The 20,814-nt window shown below is 49.2% G+C and overlaps 2 protein-coding genes across 3 annotated transcripts in view; one reads left to right on the top strand and one right to left on the bottom strand.

Annotated features, from left to right (window-relative positions):
- The window catches only part of LOC143805027 (chromobox protein homolog 5-like), a 31,877-nt gene extending 17,708 nt beyond the window's left edge, over window positions 1-14,169 (top strand). Inside the window, exons 2-3 of the mRNA XM_077283766.1 lie at window positions 13,222-13,368; window positions 13,573-14,169. Coding sequence (XP_077139881.1) covers window positions 13,267-13,368; window positions 13,573-13,806 — 336 coding nt within the window. The 5' untranslated portion in view covers window positions 13,222-13,266 and the 3' untranslated portion in view covers window positions 13,807-14,169. The remainder of the gene's footprint in view (window positions 1-13,221; window positions 13,369-13,572) is intronic.
- The window catches only part of GPKOW (G-patch domain and KOW motifs), a 46,272-nt gene that overhangs the window by 24,692 nt on the left and 766 nt on the right, over window positions 1-20,814 (bottom strand). The window contains exon 1 of one of the 2 annotated variants that reach the window (XM_077283763.1): window positions 3,206-3,580. The exons of the other annotated variant lie outside the window; for it this stretch is intronic. Coding sequence (XP_077139878.1) covers window positions 3,206-3,384 — 179 coding nt within the window. The 5' untranslated portion in view covers window positions 3,385-3,580. Of the gene's footprint in view, window positions 1-3,205; window positions 3,581-20,814 lie in introns of those variants that run through there. 2 annotated transcript variants of the gene reach the window in all.

The raw sequence follows: 20,814 nt of genomic DNA, 5'->3' as shown, positions 1-20,814 counted from the left end.
CCTCAGCTGCTATGACAATCCATCAGCCCTCCGCAAAAAGCAAAGGACGCCCTGTTTAGACGCTGCGGTCACCGCGCCATTTAAATTAACAGCAGTGACAGGAGCCTGCTCTGATCGTTGCCGTGTAACACAGAGGGCCCAGCCCGATCCCCCCCATCTATGGTGACCCTACACCCGTCCTGCAGGGGATGCCCAGCCCGATCCCCCCCATCTATGGTGACCCTACACCCGTCCTGCAGGGCATGCCCAGCCCGATCCCCCCCCCCCCCCAATCTACGGTGACCCTACACCCGTCCTGCAGGGCATGCCCAGCCCGATCCCCCCCCCCCAATCTACGGTGACCCTACACCCGTCCTGCAGGGCATGCCCAGCCCGATCCCCCCCCCCCCCCCCCCCCATCTACGGTGACCCTACACCCGTCCTGCAGGGGATGCCCAGCCCGATCCCCCCATCTACGGTGACCCTACACCCGTCCTGCAGGGGATGCCCAGCCCGATCCCCCCCCCCCCCCCATCTACGGTGACCCTACACCCGTCCTGCAGGGGATGCCCAGCCCGATCCCCCCCCATCTATGGTGACCCTACACCCGTCCTGCAGGGGATGCCCAGCCCGATCCCCCCCCCCCCCAATCTATGGTGACCCTACACCCGTCCTGCAGGGGATGCCCAGCCCGATCCCCCCCATCTATGGTGACCCTACACCCGTCCTGCAGGGGATGCCCAGCCCGATCCCCCCCCCCCCCAATCTATGGTGACCCTACACCCGTCCTGCAGGGGATGCCCAGCCCGATCCCCCTCCCCCCCAATCTATGGTGACCCTACACCCGTCCTGCAGGGGATGCCCAGCCCGATCCCCCCCATCTATGGTGACCCTACACCCGTCCTGCAGGGGATGCCCAGCCCGATCCCCCCATCTATGGTGACCCTACACCCGTCCTGCAGGGGATGCCCAGCCCGATCCCCCCCACCCCAATCTATGGTGACCCTACACCCGTCCTGCAGGGGATGCCCAGCCCGATCCCCCCAGCTATGGTGACCCTACACCCGTCCTGCAGGGGATGCCCAGCCCGATCTCCCCCCCCCCCCCCCCCCCCCCATCTATGGTGACCCTACACCCGTCCTGCAGGGGATGCCCAGCCCGATCCCCCCCCCCCCAATCTATGGTGACCCTACACCCGTCCTGCAGGGGATGCCCAGCCCGATCCCCCCCCCCCAATCTATGGTGACCCTACACCCGTCCTGCAGGGGATGCCCAGCCCGATCCCCCCCCCCCAATCTATGGTGACCCTACACCCGTCCTGCAGGGGATGCCCAGCCCGATCCCCCCCATCTATGGTGACCCTACACCCGTCCTGCAGGGGATGCCCAGCCCGAACCCCCCCCCAATCTATGGTGACCCTACACCCGTCCTGCAGGGGATGCCCAGCCCGATCCCCCCCAATCTATGGTGACCCTACACCCGTCCTGCAGGGGATGCCCAGCCCGATCCCCCCCCAATCTATGGTGTCCCTACACCCGTCCTGCAGGGGATGCCCAGCCCGATCCCCCCTTCATCTATGGTGACCCTACACCCGTCCTGCAGGGGATGCCCAGCCCGATCCCCCCCCCCCCCCAATCTATGGTGACCCTACACCCGTCCTGCAGGGGATGCCCAGCCCGATCCCCCCCAATCTATGGTGACCCTACACCCGTCCTGCAGGGGATGCCCAGCCCGATCCCCCCCATCTATGGTGACCCTACACCCGTCCTGCAGGGGATGCCCAGCCCGATCTCCCCATCTATGGTGACCATACACCCGTCCTGCAGGGGAAGCCCAGCCCGATCCCCCCCCCCCCAATCTATGGTGACCCTACACCCGTCCTGCAGGGGATGCCCAGCCCGATCCCCCCATCTATGGTGACCCTACACCTGTCCTGCAGGGGATGCCCAGCCCGATCCCCCCCATCTATGGTGACCCTACACCCGTCCTGCAGGGGATGCCCAGCCCGATCCCCCCCCCCCATCTATGGTGACCCTACACCCGTCCTGCAGGGGATGCCCAGCCCGATCCCCCCATCTATGGTGACCCTACACCTGTCCTGCAGGGGATGCCCAGCCCGATCCCCCCATCTATGGTGACCCTACACCCGTCCTGCAGGGGATGCCCAGCCCGATCCCCCCCCCCATCTATGGTGACCCTACACCCGTCCTGCAGGGGATGCCCAGCTCGATCCCCCCCCCCATCTATGGTGACCCTACACCCGTCCTGCAGGGGATGCCCAGCCCGATCCCCCCATCTATGGTGACCCTACACCCGTCCTGCAGGGGATGCCCGATCCCCCCCCCCCCATCTATGGTGACCCTACACCCGTTCTGCAGGGGATGCCCAGCCCGATCCCCCCCCCATCTATGGTGACCCTACACCCGTCCTGCAGGGGATGCCTAGCCCGATCCCCCCCCAATCTATGGTGACCCTACACCCGTCCTGCAGGGGATGCCCAGCCCGATCCCCCCCCCCCCCCCATCTATGGCGACCCTACACCCGTCCTGCAGGCGATGCCCAGCCCGATCCCCCCCCATCTATGGCGACCCTACACCCGTCCTGCAGGGGATGCCCAGCCCGATCTCCCCAGCTATGGTGACCCTACACCCGTCCTGCAGGGGATGCCCAGCCCGATCCCCCCCCCCCCCCATCTATGGTGACCCTACACCCGTCCTGCAGGGGATGCCCAGCCCGATCTCCCCAGCTATGGTGACCCTACACCCGTCCTGCAGGGGATGCCCAGCCCGATCCCCCCCCCCCCCCCCCCATCTATGGCGACCCTACACCCGTCCTGCAGGGGATGCCCAGCCCGATCCCCCCCCCCCCCCATCTATGGTGACCCTACACCCGTCCTGCAGGGGATGCCCAGCCCGATCCCCCTCCCCAATCTATGGTGACCCTACACCCGTCCTGCAGTGATGACATCCCCGTCGGTCACTGGGGCCAGTGATTGTCTGCAGCGGTCACATGATGACAGGACGCTGCAGGGCAGTAACGGGGACGGTATTTCCACACGGTAAATCTGATGGGATTCTACCAGAACAAAAATAATCTGACGGATCCCTCAGAAATATCCGCTGTGTGCACACAGACTTACAGGACGGGCAGGGATAGAAGATGACAATACTGAGGACTACTACTCCCAGCCTCCTGACTGGTAAGGCTGACTGCCCACTGCTCTCACCTCAGCAGCTCCTTCCCCTCCGCCGCCAGCACATACTCCTCCGAGTCCCCATCTTCCGCCTCCTTATGGCCGCTAGTGACAAGCTTCGGTCTGGAGACGCGACTGAACCCGAAAGATACCGGAGCCTGAGAAGAACCGGAGGCCGCCATCATTATTTCCCCATTCACCTCGCACTGCATGTTGGGAAGCGCGGCGCGCCAGTGTATCGCGCGGCATGCCGGGTAAATAGTTCTTTGATGAGGCGCAGCTCAGCCGAGTTGTGAGAAAACTACCACTTCCAGCAGGTCACGCTAGACGTCTTTTCTCACTTTAGCTGAGAGCTCAGTTGTAGTGTGACCAGCAGCGGCTGGTAGCGCCGTACATGATACTATAATGGCAGCTTCCTTACTACTCCTTACTGGGAGTTTTATTCATGTAAACAAGCATTGTAGGAAGACAAGCCAATCAGGACTCGCCTTTCATTTTTCTAAAGCAGTTTACAGAATGAAAGCTGAGCCCTGATTCCACAGTCAGACGGAATCTCTGTGTTATTATAAGTCATATTATTAATGTGCAGAGAAGTCGGAGGTTACACTGTCCCCAAGAGCTAAAGTAGGGTGAATGTGGCAGTGCCGTCAGCCAGGCGGCCATACAGGGAGACATTGGCATTTCCCATAAGGCTGAGGCAGTGTGAAGTCAGCACCCAGTACACCAAGAATGGCTGAGGCCTACGTTAATATTGGCGCCATTTGTTATATATCCGTATGGCGCGGTCCCTGGAGCTGCGTCGTACAGCCGGCGCCCAGTCGCAGTAGTTTAACCACTTATATGCCACGGTCTTGATTGACAGCGGCTTTTAAGAGGATGGAAATGGAGGAAGGTGTCCCTTTTTTAATTGCCCCCTAGAACATGATTGTATGGTGCAGATGGGACTGACATGGCAGCTGGAGGGACTACCGAAGTCCCCTGTGTCTGCCGTGTGTGTACACCCATAAGTCCTGGGGTTGGGCTTCTTAGGTCAGCGGTAACTTTACAATACACTGCAATACTACATGTATTTATTAAGTCTATATACCTTGTAAAGATCCCACTCTTTGGTTGAGGTGGGCACAGGCAGCAAAGCTTTTAGTCATATAGGAAGAGGAATTTAACTTCATCAATCTTCAAATCAACACAAACGGCCTTTCACCTGCAAAACGGTCTAACATAGAATAAAACAGTCTACGAGATGTATGTGATCACCCGTTCACAACAGTCTCCATGCTTAGTCAGTCTTAACTGCAACTGACCAACACAACAGAGGTGTTTCCACCTTTATTCCCAGACAGTAAATGAGGCAGCTGAACTGCCTTAAATAACCCCTCCAATACTAGAGGTGAAGATATGGGAACGGCCAGTCCCATCCAGCTCTTGTGGCCGTTCCTAAAAACCTGAACCCAAAATCCGGGCCTATTAAGAAAATTATCAGTACTAACGGTGCTGGCGCTTACTCTTCCTGTCTCACATCCCAAGGTTAACCACCTCGGTGACACATATCTTCTGTCCAGCTGGCACCTTACATACCCCCCTCTTCCAAAAGCCGAGAAAGTTGGGCACCTTCTACCATCATACAATGCACTCTTAACGGCAGCACGGTGGCTCAGTGGTTAGCACTGCAGCCTTGCAGCGCTGGAGTCCTGGTTTCTAACTCCACCTTGGACAACATCTGCGAGGAGTTTGTATGTTCTCCCCGTGTTTGCGTGGGTTTCCTTCCACATTCCAAAGACATACTGATAGGGAATCTAGATTGAGCCCCATCAGGGACAATAATGTGTGCAAACTGTAAAGCGCTGAGGAATATGTTAGCGCTATATAAAAATAAAGATTATTATTATTAACAGGGCATCTGCATTCCTGTGCTGTTTCCCAGGTCTATGTTCTACCTGAAAGCTAAAGTCCTGAAGGGCTAGGAACCACTGTGTCACCAGGGCAGTGTTCTCCTTCTCCCGCATCCATCATTCAGGGCATGGTCAGACACTAATCTAAATTTCCTTCCCAGCAAGTAGTATCTAAGAGCGCCCACTGTCCACTTGATGGCTAAACATTCTTTCTCCACTACAGAGTAATTCTTGTTGCAGGTGGACAGGTTCTGACTTAGGTACATCACAGGGTGCTCCTCCTCGTTAACCTTCTCTGACAAGACTGCACGCAGCCCAAAATCCATCACATCCATTTGGAAAATGAACTCCTTTGAAAAGTTTGCACTATTAGCACTGCCTGCCTACAGAGGGCTAACGTTAGTTCCTGAAATGCCCCCTCAGCCATCGGTGACCACTTAGCTATTGCCAACTTTGTACCCTTCAGGAGGTCTGTCAGACAGGCTGCTATCAAGGCGACGTTAGGGACAAACCTCCAGTAATAGCCAAAGAAGCCTGGAAAGGCCCTGACCTGCTTCTTCGAGATGGGTTGTGGCCTCGCCTCTACCCAAGGCCGGACTGGCCATCTGGCACTTCTGGCATTTGCTGCTTCTGCTGAAGCCCCCTTGATGTGGTGAGGTCGGGAGCAGCTCAGGAAAAGGAGGCGCTGCACCAGCAGAGAGACCTCTCTGGTCCTAGCCGTGGGCTAGGAGTCCGGCAGTCAGGAGGAAGGGCCTGCCTGAATGAACATTACATCCATTTAAACCTTTGTTGGCAAAACTTGGAATACATTAAGCAGAGCAGAAGTGTGAGTGTAATCTGTGCATAGCAGAGCTATGTGCGACTAATGTGGAGTCAGCAGTAAGGCATGTCTGCCTGTGTAAAGAAGCAGATAGTGGGATTGTGTATAGTGGCAGCAGATCTGTGAGTCTATTATACAGGTATATATATATATATTTTTTCTACTGGCTACTCCATATGCACACATCCTTATTATATACTATACTCCTGTGTCTTCACCCAATCTCAGAGGCCGCTGCTCCTTTCATAGTGAACCTGGCAGCGGATACTTGGTTCTGATCTGTGGGCCACATGTATCAGGCACGGGCTGTAATGATCTCAGCCAGATATAATAACTCTGAAGTGCTGCAGAGTACATTATAAGACTTGTCGGACAGGCGGGGCCCTGGCTGCTTCTCCTCCTCTGCGGCCAGTGACGGACAGGTCTCTCCCTATACATGCAGAGACCTGTCACTCCAGGGACATGGACAGAGAGAAACCAGCGAGGACCCGCCTGTCTGACTAGTCTACCGTGCAGCACAGTCCCCGAAGGCTTTTATTATAGTATGTTTTTCTCTGAAACACCAGAGTCAAAAGTACAAGGCTGAAATCTTACAGCCGGTCCCAAAACATTCTGTCTGGGGAAATGTGCCGGACAATAAGATACTGTCACACAACCAATCTGAGGCTGTCACAGACCTGACAGAATAATGCTCCATTCTTCACTATGTTATCCACAAAGTGGAATGACGAAAACCCAACAGCTCCTGCTACTGTGTGCAGGGTACAACATGCTCCACTAGTGTCTGATATGTTCGGGGGCCAGCACCGCTCTTAGGTGAGGGAACAGAATAATTGAATTATAATACGCAGTGTGAACACAGCCATACCATCATTGGTGGTGAATCAGGTGTCGTGTGAAACCACAAAAAAACTCACCCTTTAGCTGATTTTTGGTATTTTTCATTGGGAAGGGTGGCAGCACTAAACAGCTGGCGGTGGGGGGTATCGTAAGAGGTGCTCTTTGAAGTAACGGGTGGAGAGATGCTTGACTGGGACCTGTCCGGAGCTTAGTAACTTGGTCTCTTTAGATGGGTTGATCCAGGCCATTAAAGGGGTTGTCCAAGTTTTTCACCCAAGCCTGGAATCGCTCTGTGTGACTGCAGACTCATGAAGTCTCACATCGCAAAAACAGCACACTGTAAGGATTCTCCAGTGCCGGCAGCGAGACCGAGCAGTCATGTGACTGCAAATATGCGCTATGCATACTCCCGGCCACATTCTGACTAGACGTCTGCAGTCTCGCTTAATACACATGTAACCGTAGGACGGTAGTCACACAGTGCGTCTGTTGTCTTCAGGGGCAGGAACAGGGTAAGACCGTCCACATCCCGACATACTCAAAAATGGCCTGAATTTAATCAGTGTTTCAGTTTTAACCATTAGTAATTCATTAGTGATTTTCACGTATGAAAAAAATTAATTGCAAAGCTTCTCCTATATATTACAACGCTAATCACGTACCATGCAGACTGTGCACTGGTGCTGTTCATGATTATCGCAGCAGGTCCATAGATAGGTGATTTTGTCTGTGATGCTGAAAAAATCAAAAACGTCTCTGTGATTTATTTTTTGGGGAGACACGGCCTGCAAAACAATCACAGACACATGAACAGCACCATAGACTATAATGGAAATGAAATTATGAAAATCACAGACATGGACATTAGAAACGGATGTCTGAATGAGACCTATCATTACGTTTGCCAGGAGGAGAGTACCACGACACGCGCTGCAGCTGTAGGCTCCCTGCGTAGTTATAACATGTACATGACCACCGGTCAGCTATATACAAGTCAGTGTCCTATACGGCCTATTCACACAGGACCGTACGTCTCTGTGCACACAGCGATTGTTAATATGTTCTGTGCACATAGGATGTACTGTTCTCAGGTGCACATGTCCTGCGTACCGGGAGCAATGTGCTACCAAGAACCACGATTTTTAAGCCAGCTAAAGATCATCGCTCGTGATGAATAATCATTTTCCGCTTACATCAGGTGATTATTGACCTATTTAATAAGCCAATAGTCAGGAAGGCGCGCTCCTACAATCACACAATCTCACGATTATTGGCCATAATTCAGTGGCTGTTGGCTATACAGGTCCGCAGCACAAACCACACATCATTGTCTGCAGTTTGATCTGTCCTCTCCCTACAACATAGGTCAAGCACTTGGTTTCCTCCATCCCCATGGCACATTTCTTCGGGTTGATGGTAAACCCACCTTCTGTAGTGCGTCAAGTATCACCTCGACTTGGCTCAGATGGCTTCCTCAATCCTGGCTGAATATTACAATGTCATCCGGGCAGGCTGCTGCATACATTTTGTGAGGGCTGTCTCTTCCCTGGTTGGTGAACTTTATAGCTGACCTCACCAACCCTTTCCATGACTTCATATTGTCCCTGCCACTTGGCCAGGAACTTGTTCTCCACCATGGGCACCAGCGAGAACCTCATGCTCTATGACCTGATTGAGACCTGGTAACTCCGAGAACACATCTTTGTTTCGGTGCAACAACTCCCGGCATTTTTCTTTAGGAACACGACAAAGTATCTGCCACCTTGACATCCTCCATGTTGTTGTCAGGACTCTGAACATTTTTTACCTTTTGTGCTTTACTGCCCTTTTCCAACATGGCGTCTTTGGTCTCATGTGCACTTGTCTTCCTGCTATAAAACTCCACCCCAGCCTTCAGTCTGTGCTAGGTTATTCTGCTTTGCATCCAACTCCTGATTACTCCCTGGCCTTGCACCTACACCTGCTCCTGTGAACCTGTGTTGGAGATCCTGCCACTCTGCTCTGAGTTCCTGCTGCATACACCAGTGTTCAGTAATCCTCCTTCATCTGCTGCTCGTGTTACTTCCATCTGCATTTGCTGGACATGTAAACTGTTTCTGCTCTGCAAAACCTGAGACTATTAACCAGGCCTCCCTGGTTGAGCTAAGATGTGATTTGAACTGCCTAATAGCATATCTATCTGTGTCTGGACTAAGTCAAGGATCTATTCGTGTCAAGTTTCCTCAAGAATAACTGTGCTTCATAGACTTTCTGTTTATTTGCATCTACCTCTGAAGTTTCCTATTGACTGCTAAACTGTGTTTATTATTTGCACCAAGTGTTGTGGACTTGAGTTTCTCTCTGCACCTGCTTGAATCACCGTGTGATAATATAAACTTTACCACTTATAAAACTGTGTCCTGTTGTCTTGTTCCACGCAAAGAGTCTCCTGAATTATCCCCTATAATTATTACAGGATAATCTAGCCGATAAAAAAAAAAAGGAAACTGCTGGAACAATGACTGCAGAGAGCAGATTAGAGCAGGTGTTTTCCATAATTAGATCACTGCAGAAAGATGTGGAAGGTCTGCAACACAATCAACAAGTGTTTGGACAAACTTTGCAGGACTTAAACAATCGCACGGCAGCCCAGGAAAACTAACTTGCTGGCATAGAGTCCCAGTATGGACGGGCTTTTCAGGACATAAGCACGCAAATAGCTGCACAAGTGACTTTACCCTCTGGGCCAGGGGTCCCCAACTCCAGTCCTCAAGGCCCACCAACAGGTCATGTTTTCAGGATTTCCTTAGTATTGCCCAGGTGATAATTGCATTACCTGTGCAAAACAAAGGAAAACCTGAAACCATGATCTGTTGGTGGGCCTTGAGGACTGGAGTTGGGGAACACTGCTCTGGGCAACCACCACCAGCTAGCCCACCTAACTTGCCCCCATTCAGATTTAATGGTTATCGTGACAAATTTTGTGGCTTTGTGAATCAATGTATGCTATATTTTGATGTGCATGCTGACTGTTTTCCTACTGATAGTTCCAAAGTATTGTGTGTAATAATGCTACTGACCTCACGAGCGCTCGCCTGGGCGAATCCGATGATTGAGTCTCATGACCCACGGTTAAATTACTTGGATGATTTCTTGGCCGCTATGGCATTAATGTTTGATGACCCTAATCGCCGTGCAACCGCTGAATCTGCTTTGTTGTCTTTACGCCAGGCTAAACGTTCTGTTATTGAGTATGCCACAGAATTCAGGAGATTAGCGGTAGATACCAATTGGGACAATTATGCACAATTGCCTATTTTTAAAAGGGGTCTGTCTAGTATTATAAAAGATGAACTAGCTCGCTCAGAGTCACCACAAGAACTAGAGACATTTATACAGCATTGTGTGCGCATAGACATTCGCCTTACTGAGCGTAGGCAGGAGAAATTTGCTGCATATCACCGTATTTCTAACTTTTCCCTTCCTTCCAAAGAGCCTGCAGGTAAAACATCTCGGGAAGTGGAGGAGGTGCCCATGCAAATTGATTCCGTTCAGAGGCGTGAGATCAATGAGCGCCGGGAGCATCGCCTTCGTGAAAGTGTATGTTTCTACTGCGGCCATTCTGACCACTTCTTGATCAATTGTCCTAAGTGTCCTAGACGGCCTAACAAGGTGCTAGCAGCAATAGGGGAATATGACAACTGTGATGATGAATCTGACATCTCTGAATGTAGCCTGCCTTTAAACGCTGTATTCCATTCACTTTCTATGACTTCACCCCCCAAGGAGCTGAAGGAAAAGAACTCTCACTGTTCTCTCCCTATTAAGATCCTGTGTTCAGGAAAGTGGATTTCCAGTTCAGCTATGATTGACTCTGGTGCAGGTGGCAATTTCATGGATATCGCATTTTCCAAGGAATATGGTATTAAAATTCAGCAAAGAGCCTCTCCAATTACCATGGAAACAGTGGATGGGTCACCTTTAATCTCTGGGCCTGTGGATCAGGAGACCGTACCCCTTGAAATTTTGTTGGAGCCTAATCATCAGGAGCAACTTTCTTTCTTGCTAATTTCTTCTCCTCATTTTCCTGTGATTTTAGGCATTCCTTGGTTGCGTTCTCAGAACCCAATTATCAACTGGGAGACAAAGGAGATTATCTTTCCAACAAGGAGCAACTCAGCATTAACAGAAGCTGTCCCTGAGTCCACGGCTACGGAACCACATGTACAGGTATCTTCTTTACCTCAAGCATATAAAGAGTTCTCTGACCTCTGTGACAAGAAGAATGCAGATCAACTTCCTCCACATAGGCATTATGACTGTTCCATTGAGATGATTCCTGGGGCAGCTATTCCTTTTGGTAACGTATACCCTTTGGCGGCACCTGAGCTTCAAGCCTTAAAGGAGTATATTGATGAAAATCTGGCCAAAGGCTTCTTACGTCCTTCTTCCTCACCAGCAGGGGCACCCATTTTTTTTGTAAAGAAGAAGGATGGGACCCTGAGACCCTGTGTTGACTATCGGGAACTCAATAAGGTAACCGTACGAAACCGTTACACTTTGCCTCTGATTCCTGAATTACTGGAAAGAGTCCGCCATGCTAAGGTGTTCTCTAAGCTGGATCTTCGTGGGGCTTATAATTTCGTGCGTATTCGTCCAGGGGATGAGTGGAAGACAGCATTCAGATGCCGTTATGGACACTTTGAATCTCTTGTGATGCCCTTCGGGCTTTGTAACGCCCCTGCAGCATTTCAACACCTTGTTAATGACATCTTCAGAGATTTGTTGGACCAGTTTGTGGTGATCTATTTGGAAGATATACTAATCTTTTCTGACTCTCTACAGGAACATGAAGAACATGTCAAAACTGTTTTAAGACGTCTGAAAGAGAACCAACTATATATCAAGCCGGAGAAATGCGAGTTCCATCGTTCTGAGATACAGTTCTTGGGTTATATAATCTCTCCCCAGGGGCTGAACATGGAATCTGGTAAGATTCAGACTATCCTTGACTGGCCGGCACCCAAGAACGTTAAGGAGGTCCAACGTTTTATTGGTTTTGCAAATTTCTACAGACGCTTCATTCGAAAATTTTCTGATATTGTCCGTCCCATTACTTTCTTGACAAAGAAGGAAAAGCCCTTTAAGTGGTCATCACAGGCTCAAGAAGCTTTTGATCGGCTGAAGATCTGTTTCACATCAGCACCGCTGTTGATACACCCAGATCCAACACATCCTTTCATTGTGGAGGTGGACGCTTCTGATAATGCTTTGGGGGCTATTCTCTCCCAAAGAATTGGAGAGAAGGGTCTGCTACATCCTTGTGCTTTCTTTTCCCGTAGACTAACCTCAGCAAAGAAGAATTACGACGTGGGAGACAAGGAATTGCTGGCTATTATTGCGGCTTTCAAAGAATGGAGGCATCATCTGCAAGGAGCTGCACAACAGATCATAGTGCTAACTGACCATCGCAATCTAGAGTTCCTTAGATCCGCTAGATGTCTTTCTCCTCGTCAGGCTCGTTGGAACTTATTCTTAAATCAATTTAACTTTGTTATCTTGTACCGTCCAGGTTCTCGTAATGGGAAGGCTGATGCTTTATCCCGAATCCATGCTGCGGATTCCGTACCTGGAGCCCCGTCCAAGACCATTCTATCTGATGCCAATTTCATCGGAGTTATCCATGATCAGGACTTGTGGAAGGAGTGCAGGGAGGCCTATGAAGGTGATGTATTTCTGGCCAACCCATCTGTGGATATTAATCTTGTCTTTAAGGGTGGCATGTGGTTCAGAGATCGACGTATCTACGTCTCGGAGGTCGTCCGTCTGCAGATCCTCAAGTTGGTACATGACTCCAAGTTGGCTGGTCACAGGGGGGTACAGAAGACACAAGAGTTCCTGAGCCGATTCTTCTGGTGGCCAACTTGCCTGAAGGATACCAAGGACTATGTTCTCTCTTGCGAGGTATGTGCCAGTTACAAGACTCCTCATGTGGCACCTACGGGTCTTCTACAACCATTACCTGTTTCATCCCGCCCTTGGGGGTCTATATCAATGGACTTTATTGTGGAGCTGCCTACATCGGGGGGCATGAATACAATCATGGTGATAGTTGATCGCCTGACTAAAGCTGCTCATTTTGTTCCGTGCACCGGCCTCCCCTCAGCTAAAGATACAGTGAACTTGGTTATACAGAATGTCTTTCGGTTGCATGGGGTGCCGGATGAGATCATCTCTGACCGTGGAGTACAGTTCACTTCAAGAATCTGGAAGGGGTTTTGCTCTGCACTCAATATTAATGTCTGTCTCTCTTCTGCTTACCATCCCCAGACAAATGGTCAGACTTAGCGTACCAACCAGACGCTGGAACAATATCTAAGATGCTATGTCAGCCATCTCCAGGATGATTGGTTGGAGTTGCTGCCGTTAGCCGAATTTTCATATAATAATTCTCAGAGCGCCTCCACTAAATTTACACCTTTCTTTGCCAATCTGGGTTATCATCCGTGTATTTTACCTAGGTCTCCAATTCTCCGGTTCCAGCAGTGGAGGAAAGGCTGACTGCGATGAGACAAAATCTGGAGGTTCTGAAGGAATCCCTGACCACGGCTCAAGAACGTTATAAGAGATCGGCTGATAAATTCCGTAAACCTGCACCCATGTTCAAGGTAGGAGATTCCGTGTGGTTAGCAACTAAGAATCTGAAGTTAAATGTTCCTTCATAAAAACTTGGACAGAAATTCATTGGCCCTTTCACGATCAACGGTATTGTGAGCTCTGTGGCCTGCCGGCTGAAGCTACCTAGGACAATGAAGGTACACCCAGTTTTTCATGTATCTTTACTAAAGCCTGTATCTCCTAATACCTTCCAGGGACGTGTTGTGCCACCTCCGCAGCCTGTGGTGATTGATGGACAAGAACAATTCGTGGTGGAGGAAATTATTGATTCCAGGATTCGCAGGAATCGGCTCCAATATCTGATAAGATGGCAGGGGTATCCCCCTGAGGAAGACTCTTGGGAACCTGTGGAAAACATCAATGCCCAACAGAACATTTCTCGTTTTCATCAGAGATTCCCTGAGAAACCAGGTCCAGGATCATCCTGAGGCCGATTCTAAGGAGGGAGTAATGTCAGGACTCAGAACATTTTTTACCTTTTGTGCATTACTGCCCTTTTCCAACATGGCGTCTTTGGTCTCATGTGCACTTGTCTTCCTGCTATAAAACTCCACCCCAGCCTTCAGTCTGTGCTAGATTATTCTGCTTTGCATCCAGCTCCTGATTACTCCCTGGCCTTGCACCTACACCTGCTCCTGTGAACCTGTGTTGGAGATCCTGCCACTCTGCTCTGAGTTCCTGCTGCATACACCAGCGTTCAGTAATCCTCGTTCATCTGCTGCTCATGTTACTTCCATCTGCATTTGCTGGACATGTAAGCTGTTTCTGCTCTGCAAAACCTGAGACTATTAACCAGGCCTCCCTGGTTGAGCTAAGATATGATTTGAACTGAACTGCCTATTAGCATATCTATCTGTGTCTGGACTAAGTCAAGGATCTATTCGTGTCCAGTTTCCTCAAGAATAACTGTGCTTCATAGACTTTCTGTTTGTTTGCATCTACCTCTGAAGTTTCCTATTGACTGCTAACCTGTGTTTATTATTTGCACCAAGTGTTGTGGACTTGAGTTTCTCTCTGCACCTGCTTGAATCACCGTGTGATAATATAAATTTTACCACTTATAAAACTGTGTCCTGTTGTCTTGTTCCACGCAAAGAGTCTTCTGAATTATCCCCTATAATTTTTACAGTTGTCGTCGGACTTGGCCATCAACCCACTAGTTCCCTATCCTGCCAAGGTTTGATCAAGTTAATATGGTAAACCTGGTAGGGCTCTCTTCCCTGGTTGGTGAACTTTATAGCTGACCTCACCAACCCTTTCCATGACTTCATATTGTCCCTGCCACTTGGCCAGGAACTTGTTCTCCACCATGGGCACCAGCACAAGTACCTGATCCCCTGGGTTTAAGTGTCTCACTCAATCTCATGTATTATACACCCTGGACTGTGCCTATTGCTCTTTGAGGAGATGCTCTTTCAAAATGGGCATCACATTAGCGATTCTGTCTTGCATCCAGGCCACATGCTTTACCACGCTTCTGTAGGGTGTCTCAGCTTCATTTGCTACATCCAGGTGTTCACGAGGGTGTCAACTGTACAACATTTCAAACAGGAGAAACCTGTAGAGGCTCCTGGTACTTCCCTGATGAACAACAACAGATAAGGTAGAAGACAGTCCCAGTCTCGGCTGTACTTCTCTAACGCCTTCTTCAACATGGCCTTTTTATTATTATTATTATTATATATATAGCACCATTAATTCTATGGTGCTGTACATGAGAAAGGGGTTACATACAGAGTTATAGATATCATTTACAGTAAACAAATTTACAACGACAGACTGGTGCAGAGGGGAGAGGACCCTGTCCTTGCGGACACATTCTATGGGATAATGGGGAAGAAACAGAAGGTCCGGGGGTGCGGCAGCTCTGGTGGTGGCAGCTCTGGTGGTGGTGAGGCGGCAGCTCTGGTGGTGGTGAGGCGGCAGCTCTGGTGGTGGTGAGGCAGAAGAATGGTTATTGCAGGCTGTAAGCTTTCCTGAAGAGATGGGCTTTCAGGTTCCGTCTGAAAGATCCGAGGATAGTGGATAACAGACGTGTTGAGGTGTGGAATTCCAGAGGATGGGGGATATTCCGGAGAAATCTTGGAGGCGGTTGTGTGAGGAACAAATAAGTGTGGAGGAGAGTAGGAGGTCTTGGGAGGATCGAAGATTACGTGAGGGAAGATAGTGGGAGATTAGTTCAAAGATATAGGGAGGGGACAGGTTGCGGGTGGCTTTGTAGATCAGTGTTAGTAGTTTGAACTGGATTCACTGGGGAATTGGGAGCCAGTGGAGGGATTTGCAGAGGGGAGAAACAGGGGAGAAGCAAGGAGAGAGGTGGATTAGCCGGGCAGCAGAGTTGAGGACAGACTGGAGCGGTGCAAGAGAGTTAGCGGGGAGGCCACAGGAGGGTGTTGCAGTAATCGAGGCGGGAGATGATGAGGGCATGCACAAGAGTTTTAGTAGATTGTGGGCTGAGGAAGGGACAGATTCTGGCAATATTTTTGAGTTGGAGGCGACAGGAGGTGGCGAGAGTTTGGACGTGCGGTTTGAAGGACAGGGCAGAGTCGAGAGTTACTCTGAGGCAGTGGATTTCAGGTGCAGGAGAGAGCATGATGCCGTTTACCATAATAGATAGATCAGGTAGGGGAGATACGGGAGATGGGGGAAAGATAATGAGTTCGATTTTGTCTACATTGAGTTTTAGGAAGCGAGAGTTGAAGATGGAGGATATGGCTGACAGACACTCCGGGATTCTGGACAGCAGAGAGGTAACATCTGGGCCAGAGAGGTAGATCTGAGTGTCGTCCGCATACAGGTGGTACTGGAAGCCATGGGACTTTATGAGTTGTCCTAGGCCAAGGTATAGATGGAAAAAAGTAGGGGCCCCAGGACAGAGCCTTGAGGGACTCCAACAGACCAACAGAAAGAGGGCAGGATGAGGAGGTAGTGTGGGAGTGGGAAATGCTAAATGTGAGGTCGGAAAGGTATGAGGCAATCCAGGACAGGGCAAGGTCTTTGATGCCAAGGGAAGAAAGAATCTGTAGCAGTAGGCAGTGGTCGACTGTGTCAAAGGCAGAGGACAGGCCTTTAAGTCTGCTCCCAAACAGTAACTGAGGCAGCTCAATTGACTTAAATAGCCTCTATAATTCAGGTGGAGATATGGGCACAGCCAGTCCCACCCAGTTCTTGTACCCGTTCCTATAACGCAAACCCAAAACCCAGGACTATTGAAAAAACAAAAAAAAACTCTCAACAATAACAGTGTTGGAGCCTGCTCTTCCGGGCTCACATCACCGAGGTTAACCATCTCGGTGATACATATCTCCTGTCCAGCTGCCACCTTATATATTTATTTTACTCACTTAGGCCAGTCTCACACGTCCAGATAATTCCGGTACCGGAAAAATCGGTACCGGAATTATCCATGTCCGTGTGCCCGTGCGTTTCTGTGGCACATCAGTGTGGCACATGTGCGGCACACGTGTGCCAACTGGGTACCACACGCACCGTGCAGGAGACAGCGCTAGAGATAAGCGCTGTCCCCCCCACGTGGTGCTGAAGCCGCCATTCATATCTTCTCAGCAGCAGCGTTTGCTGTAGAGAAGATATGAATAATCCTTTTTTTTGTTTGTTTCTGGTGTTTAACATAATGATCCCTGTCCCCACCCCCCTCCCACCCCCTGTGCGCCCGCCCGCTGTTATTAAAATACTCACCCGCCTCCCTCGCAGTGTCCTGTCCTGGCCGCACCTTCTACTGTATGAGCGGTCACGTGGGGCCGCCGATTACAGTCATGAATATACGGCTCCACCTCCCATAGGGTGGAGCCGCATATTCATTTCTGTAATGGGCGGCCCCACGTGACCGCATACAGGAGAAGCTGCGGCCAGGACAGGACACTGTGAGGGAGGCGGGTGAGTATTTTAATAACAGCGGGCGGGCGCACAGGGGGTGGGAGGGGGGTGGGGACAGGGATCTTTATGTTAAACACCAGAAACAAACAAAAAAAGGATTATTCATATCTTCTCTACAGCAAACGCTGCTGCAGAGAAGATATGAATGGCGGCTTCAGCACCACGTGGGGGGGACAGCGCTTATCTCTAGCGCTGTCTCCTGCACGGCACACGGACTGCACACGGACAACGTCCGTGTGCGGTACGTGTTTTACACAGACCCACTGACTTTAATGGGTCCGTGTAATACGTGCGCTCCCACGAACACTGTCATGTCTCCGTGTTTGGCACACGGAGACACGGTCCGCAAAAAATCAATGACATCTGCACAGATGCATTGATTTCAATGTGTCTATGTGTGTCAGTGGCTCCGGTACGTGAGGAAACTGTCACCACACGTACCGGAGCCACTGACGTGTGAAACCGGCCTTATATAGTGCCATTAATTCCACAGCGCTTTACAGACATATATAAGGCAATATCAGCCACTTTCCCAAAACAGAAATAAAATCTTAAAAAAAACAACATATTTATTCTGCGTGCGTAAATGTCCGAATTAATAAAATATCATATTTTTTCTAATCTACAATAAATGCCAAAAAGAACCTAAAAAAATACAGTGAAATTGCAAAATCGATTTTTTTTTTTGGCTAATAGACCTTAAAAAAATGGAATAAAAACAAACCAGGAAGTCATATAGGCACCCCAAATGGTTAAATTAAAACTACAGCTCTTATCACAAAAAAAAAAAAAAAAAAAAGCTCTGATCAACTTTTATCAACCAATATATGAAAGAAAGTCGCAGATTTTGAAAGCGAAGAGGAAAAATGAACACAGAGGAAGGGCCCACTGGGACTGTGTAGACCAAGGGCCCCATAAATCTGGGTTCTAGAGAATTATGATTTAAAAGGATGGACAAGATGGAACAAGAAGTTGGGGTGTATCCTGGTGGTACGGAATATGATGGCGCTATACAAATAAGCATAATAAATACTGGTCAGCAAAGTAACATTTATTGCAATATACAATGTACCGTATCTGCCAAGAATATGATTTTTCCTGTTCATGTAGGTTGGACAGACATGTTAGGCTCAGATCACATCACCTTTGAACTTTTCGTTGGGGGGAAGCAAACATTCATATATATGTATACACAAGAAATGCTGAGGGATTGCGGTGGAAGGTTAACAATTAGGTGTAAACAAGTCCAGAAAAAAATGTCAATAGCAAAATATTCCACAGTTACCTGTGGATTTCTTAACTCCGCTGCGGAAAAATCTGCAGAGCTCCATTCTACCTGCGCACATACCCTTAATGAGTGCCATTCACACCAGCTTATGTTTCTACCATTTCCTCTTGTGATCAATGGGAGGAAACTGTAAACATGTGAGTGAGCGTCTGATACAAAGCAGCAGTGGTAATTGCTTTAGCAGCTATTTATTAAAATGTCACCTCTGAATTTTGGCGATTCAGACCCTGACATTGTTCTGCCTTTATACTAATGGCGATATCCTTCATTTTTAGGAAGAATTCTACCAGTCCGATAATCCGCCATCTGCTCCCTGTGCCGTGGATCATTAGACTTTATAAAAAAAACAAAAAAAAAACGCTCATCGCTGAGGGTTTCCTTCTCCTGTTTGTCCTCAGTTTGCCTTTCCGTTTCGATAAGCAGCAGCTCAGGGAACAAGTTTACTAGCGACGTCTAAACTAAAATATTCGGAGTGTCGCAGGCCCTACACATCTCTCCTATGGTCTCCATAAGGGACAGTAATATCTGTCTGTCTGCCGGGAATGGCACAGCTAAAATTCCAGGATTATTTTTACTTTTCCTGCTCTCAGAATTCCAGGATCATATTACAGCAGAGGGAAAAAAAATACTCAATTTAAATACAACTATTTTTTCTACTGCAATGTACAGTTTGTATCATTCGGAAAAATGACCTATTAATCAAAGCATGGCTGAACTAAAAAGAAAAAAAAGTTTTCACATGTCATAGTTTTTATAGATGGGGGGGTCTGGATGATGAGACCCCCACCCATTGATAAAAGGAAGGAGTAGAAGCCCTGCTGCTCTCCTCCAAAACTGGAGAAGAGCTCCATAGAAAGTTTTAGAATGTGTCCTCTAAGATGAAGAATTACTGCTGTTCTCCTCCAAGACTGGAGAGGCGCTCCATAGAAAGCTTTAGAATGTGTCCTCTAAGGTGAAGAACTACTGCTGGTCTCCTCCAAGACTGGAGAGGTGCTCCAGAGAAAGCTTTAGAATGTGTCCTCTAAGATGAAGGACTACTGCTGGTGTCCTCCAAGACTGGAGAGGTGCTCCAGAGAAAGCTTTAGAATGTGTCCTCTAAGATGAAGAACTACTGCTGGTCTCCTCCAAGACTGGAGAGGCGCTCCAGAGAAAGTTTTAGAATGTGTCCTCTAAGATGAAGAACTACTGCTGTTCTCCTCCAAGATTGGAGAGGCGCTCCAGAGAAAGTCTGTGTCTTCTGTTGTGAGCAGCCGCCAGCGTCAACTCCAGAGCCAATTACATTGTAGGGCTTATTAGCAATAGGTGACTAATCAGCTGCAGAAGTTTTCTACCTTTCCTAATTTTTTGCAGCATATTAGCAGCTTTCATGTATAGACTAGGACTGAGGCAGCAGAGTAATCTCGGAATCATTAGAGGACAGAAAATGTAACAAATGCCCTTTTGTACTAAAAAAAAACTGGGAAAACAATACTATACACATAGATAATACAGATCCTAAGCCTATGGCACTTTTATGGCCCTCAAAAGCATTTTCCCATCTCCTAATGCTAGAATAGGCCACTAATTTTTGATCAGTTGGACGTTTGACCTCTTAGACACCGCTGATCCTGAGAAAGAAGGTAACGTCACATCTTCCCCTTGAATATTTTCTCTACACAGCAGTACTCCCGACAAACCAGATGCTGCAGGGAACTTTCTATAGTGGGATGGTGGGGTGTGTAGCCCCACAACAACCCTCATCTGGCCAGCTATGATGTGACTGCTCGCTGTCCTGCAGGGCGCTGCTCTATCCGCGTCCCCATCTATAAATGGCCGTGTTTATGTGCAGATTGCAGGACTAGGATCATGCCCAAGGGAAGGCGGAGGGAGGAGAAAAGAAGCTGGTAATGTTTTCCCATGGAAGCGTTCAACAAGCTACTTCTTGTCAGACTTTGTCTTCAGTTGCCAATGTAACAGGGAGCGGTTAAGTACAAGGATCCTCTGGTAGAGAGGTCTAAATATGGCTGCCCTCCAACAGCGCCCACCACATTCCTACAGATGACGGCGGCTGACCGCTGACCTTTCCCCAATTACCTGCGGATTTTTACAGTAAAGTGTCACTGAGCCATGGGCGGAGAACTACCAAGGGGGGAGTATTACTAGAATCAAACTTTACTAGGTGAAGAATATGGATGTAAAAAATTCCTTTAATCTGGTATCTGATATGTGCCGGATTATCAAATGTTCTGCACTAGCAGAAAAGTGTATAGAAAAG

This window comes from Ranitomeya variabilis, chromosome 2 (assembly GCF_051348905.1).
Source record: "Ranitomeya variabilis isolate aRanVar5 chromosome 2, aRanVar5.hap1, whole genome shotgun sequence".
Taxonomy (NCBI): Eukaryota; Metazoa; Chordata; class Amphibia; order Anura; family Dendrobatidae; genus Ranitomeya; species Ranitomeya variabilis.
The sequence above is the reverse complement of the archived record's forward strand: the minus strand, read 5'-3'. Positions and strand labels throughout refer to the sequence as shown.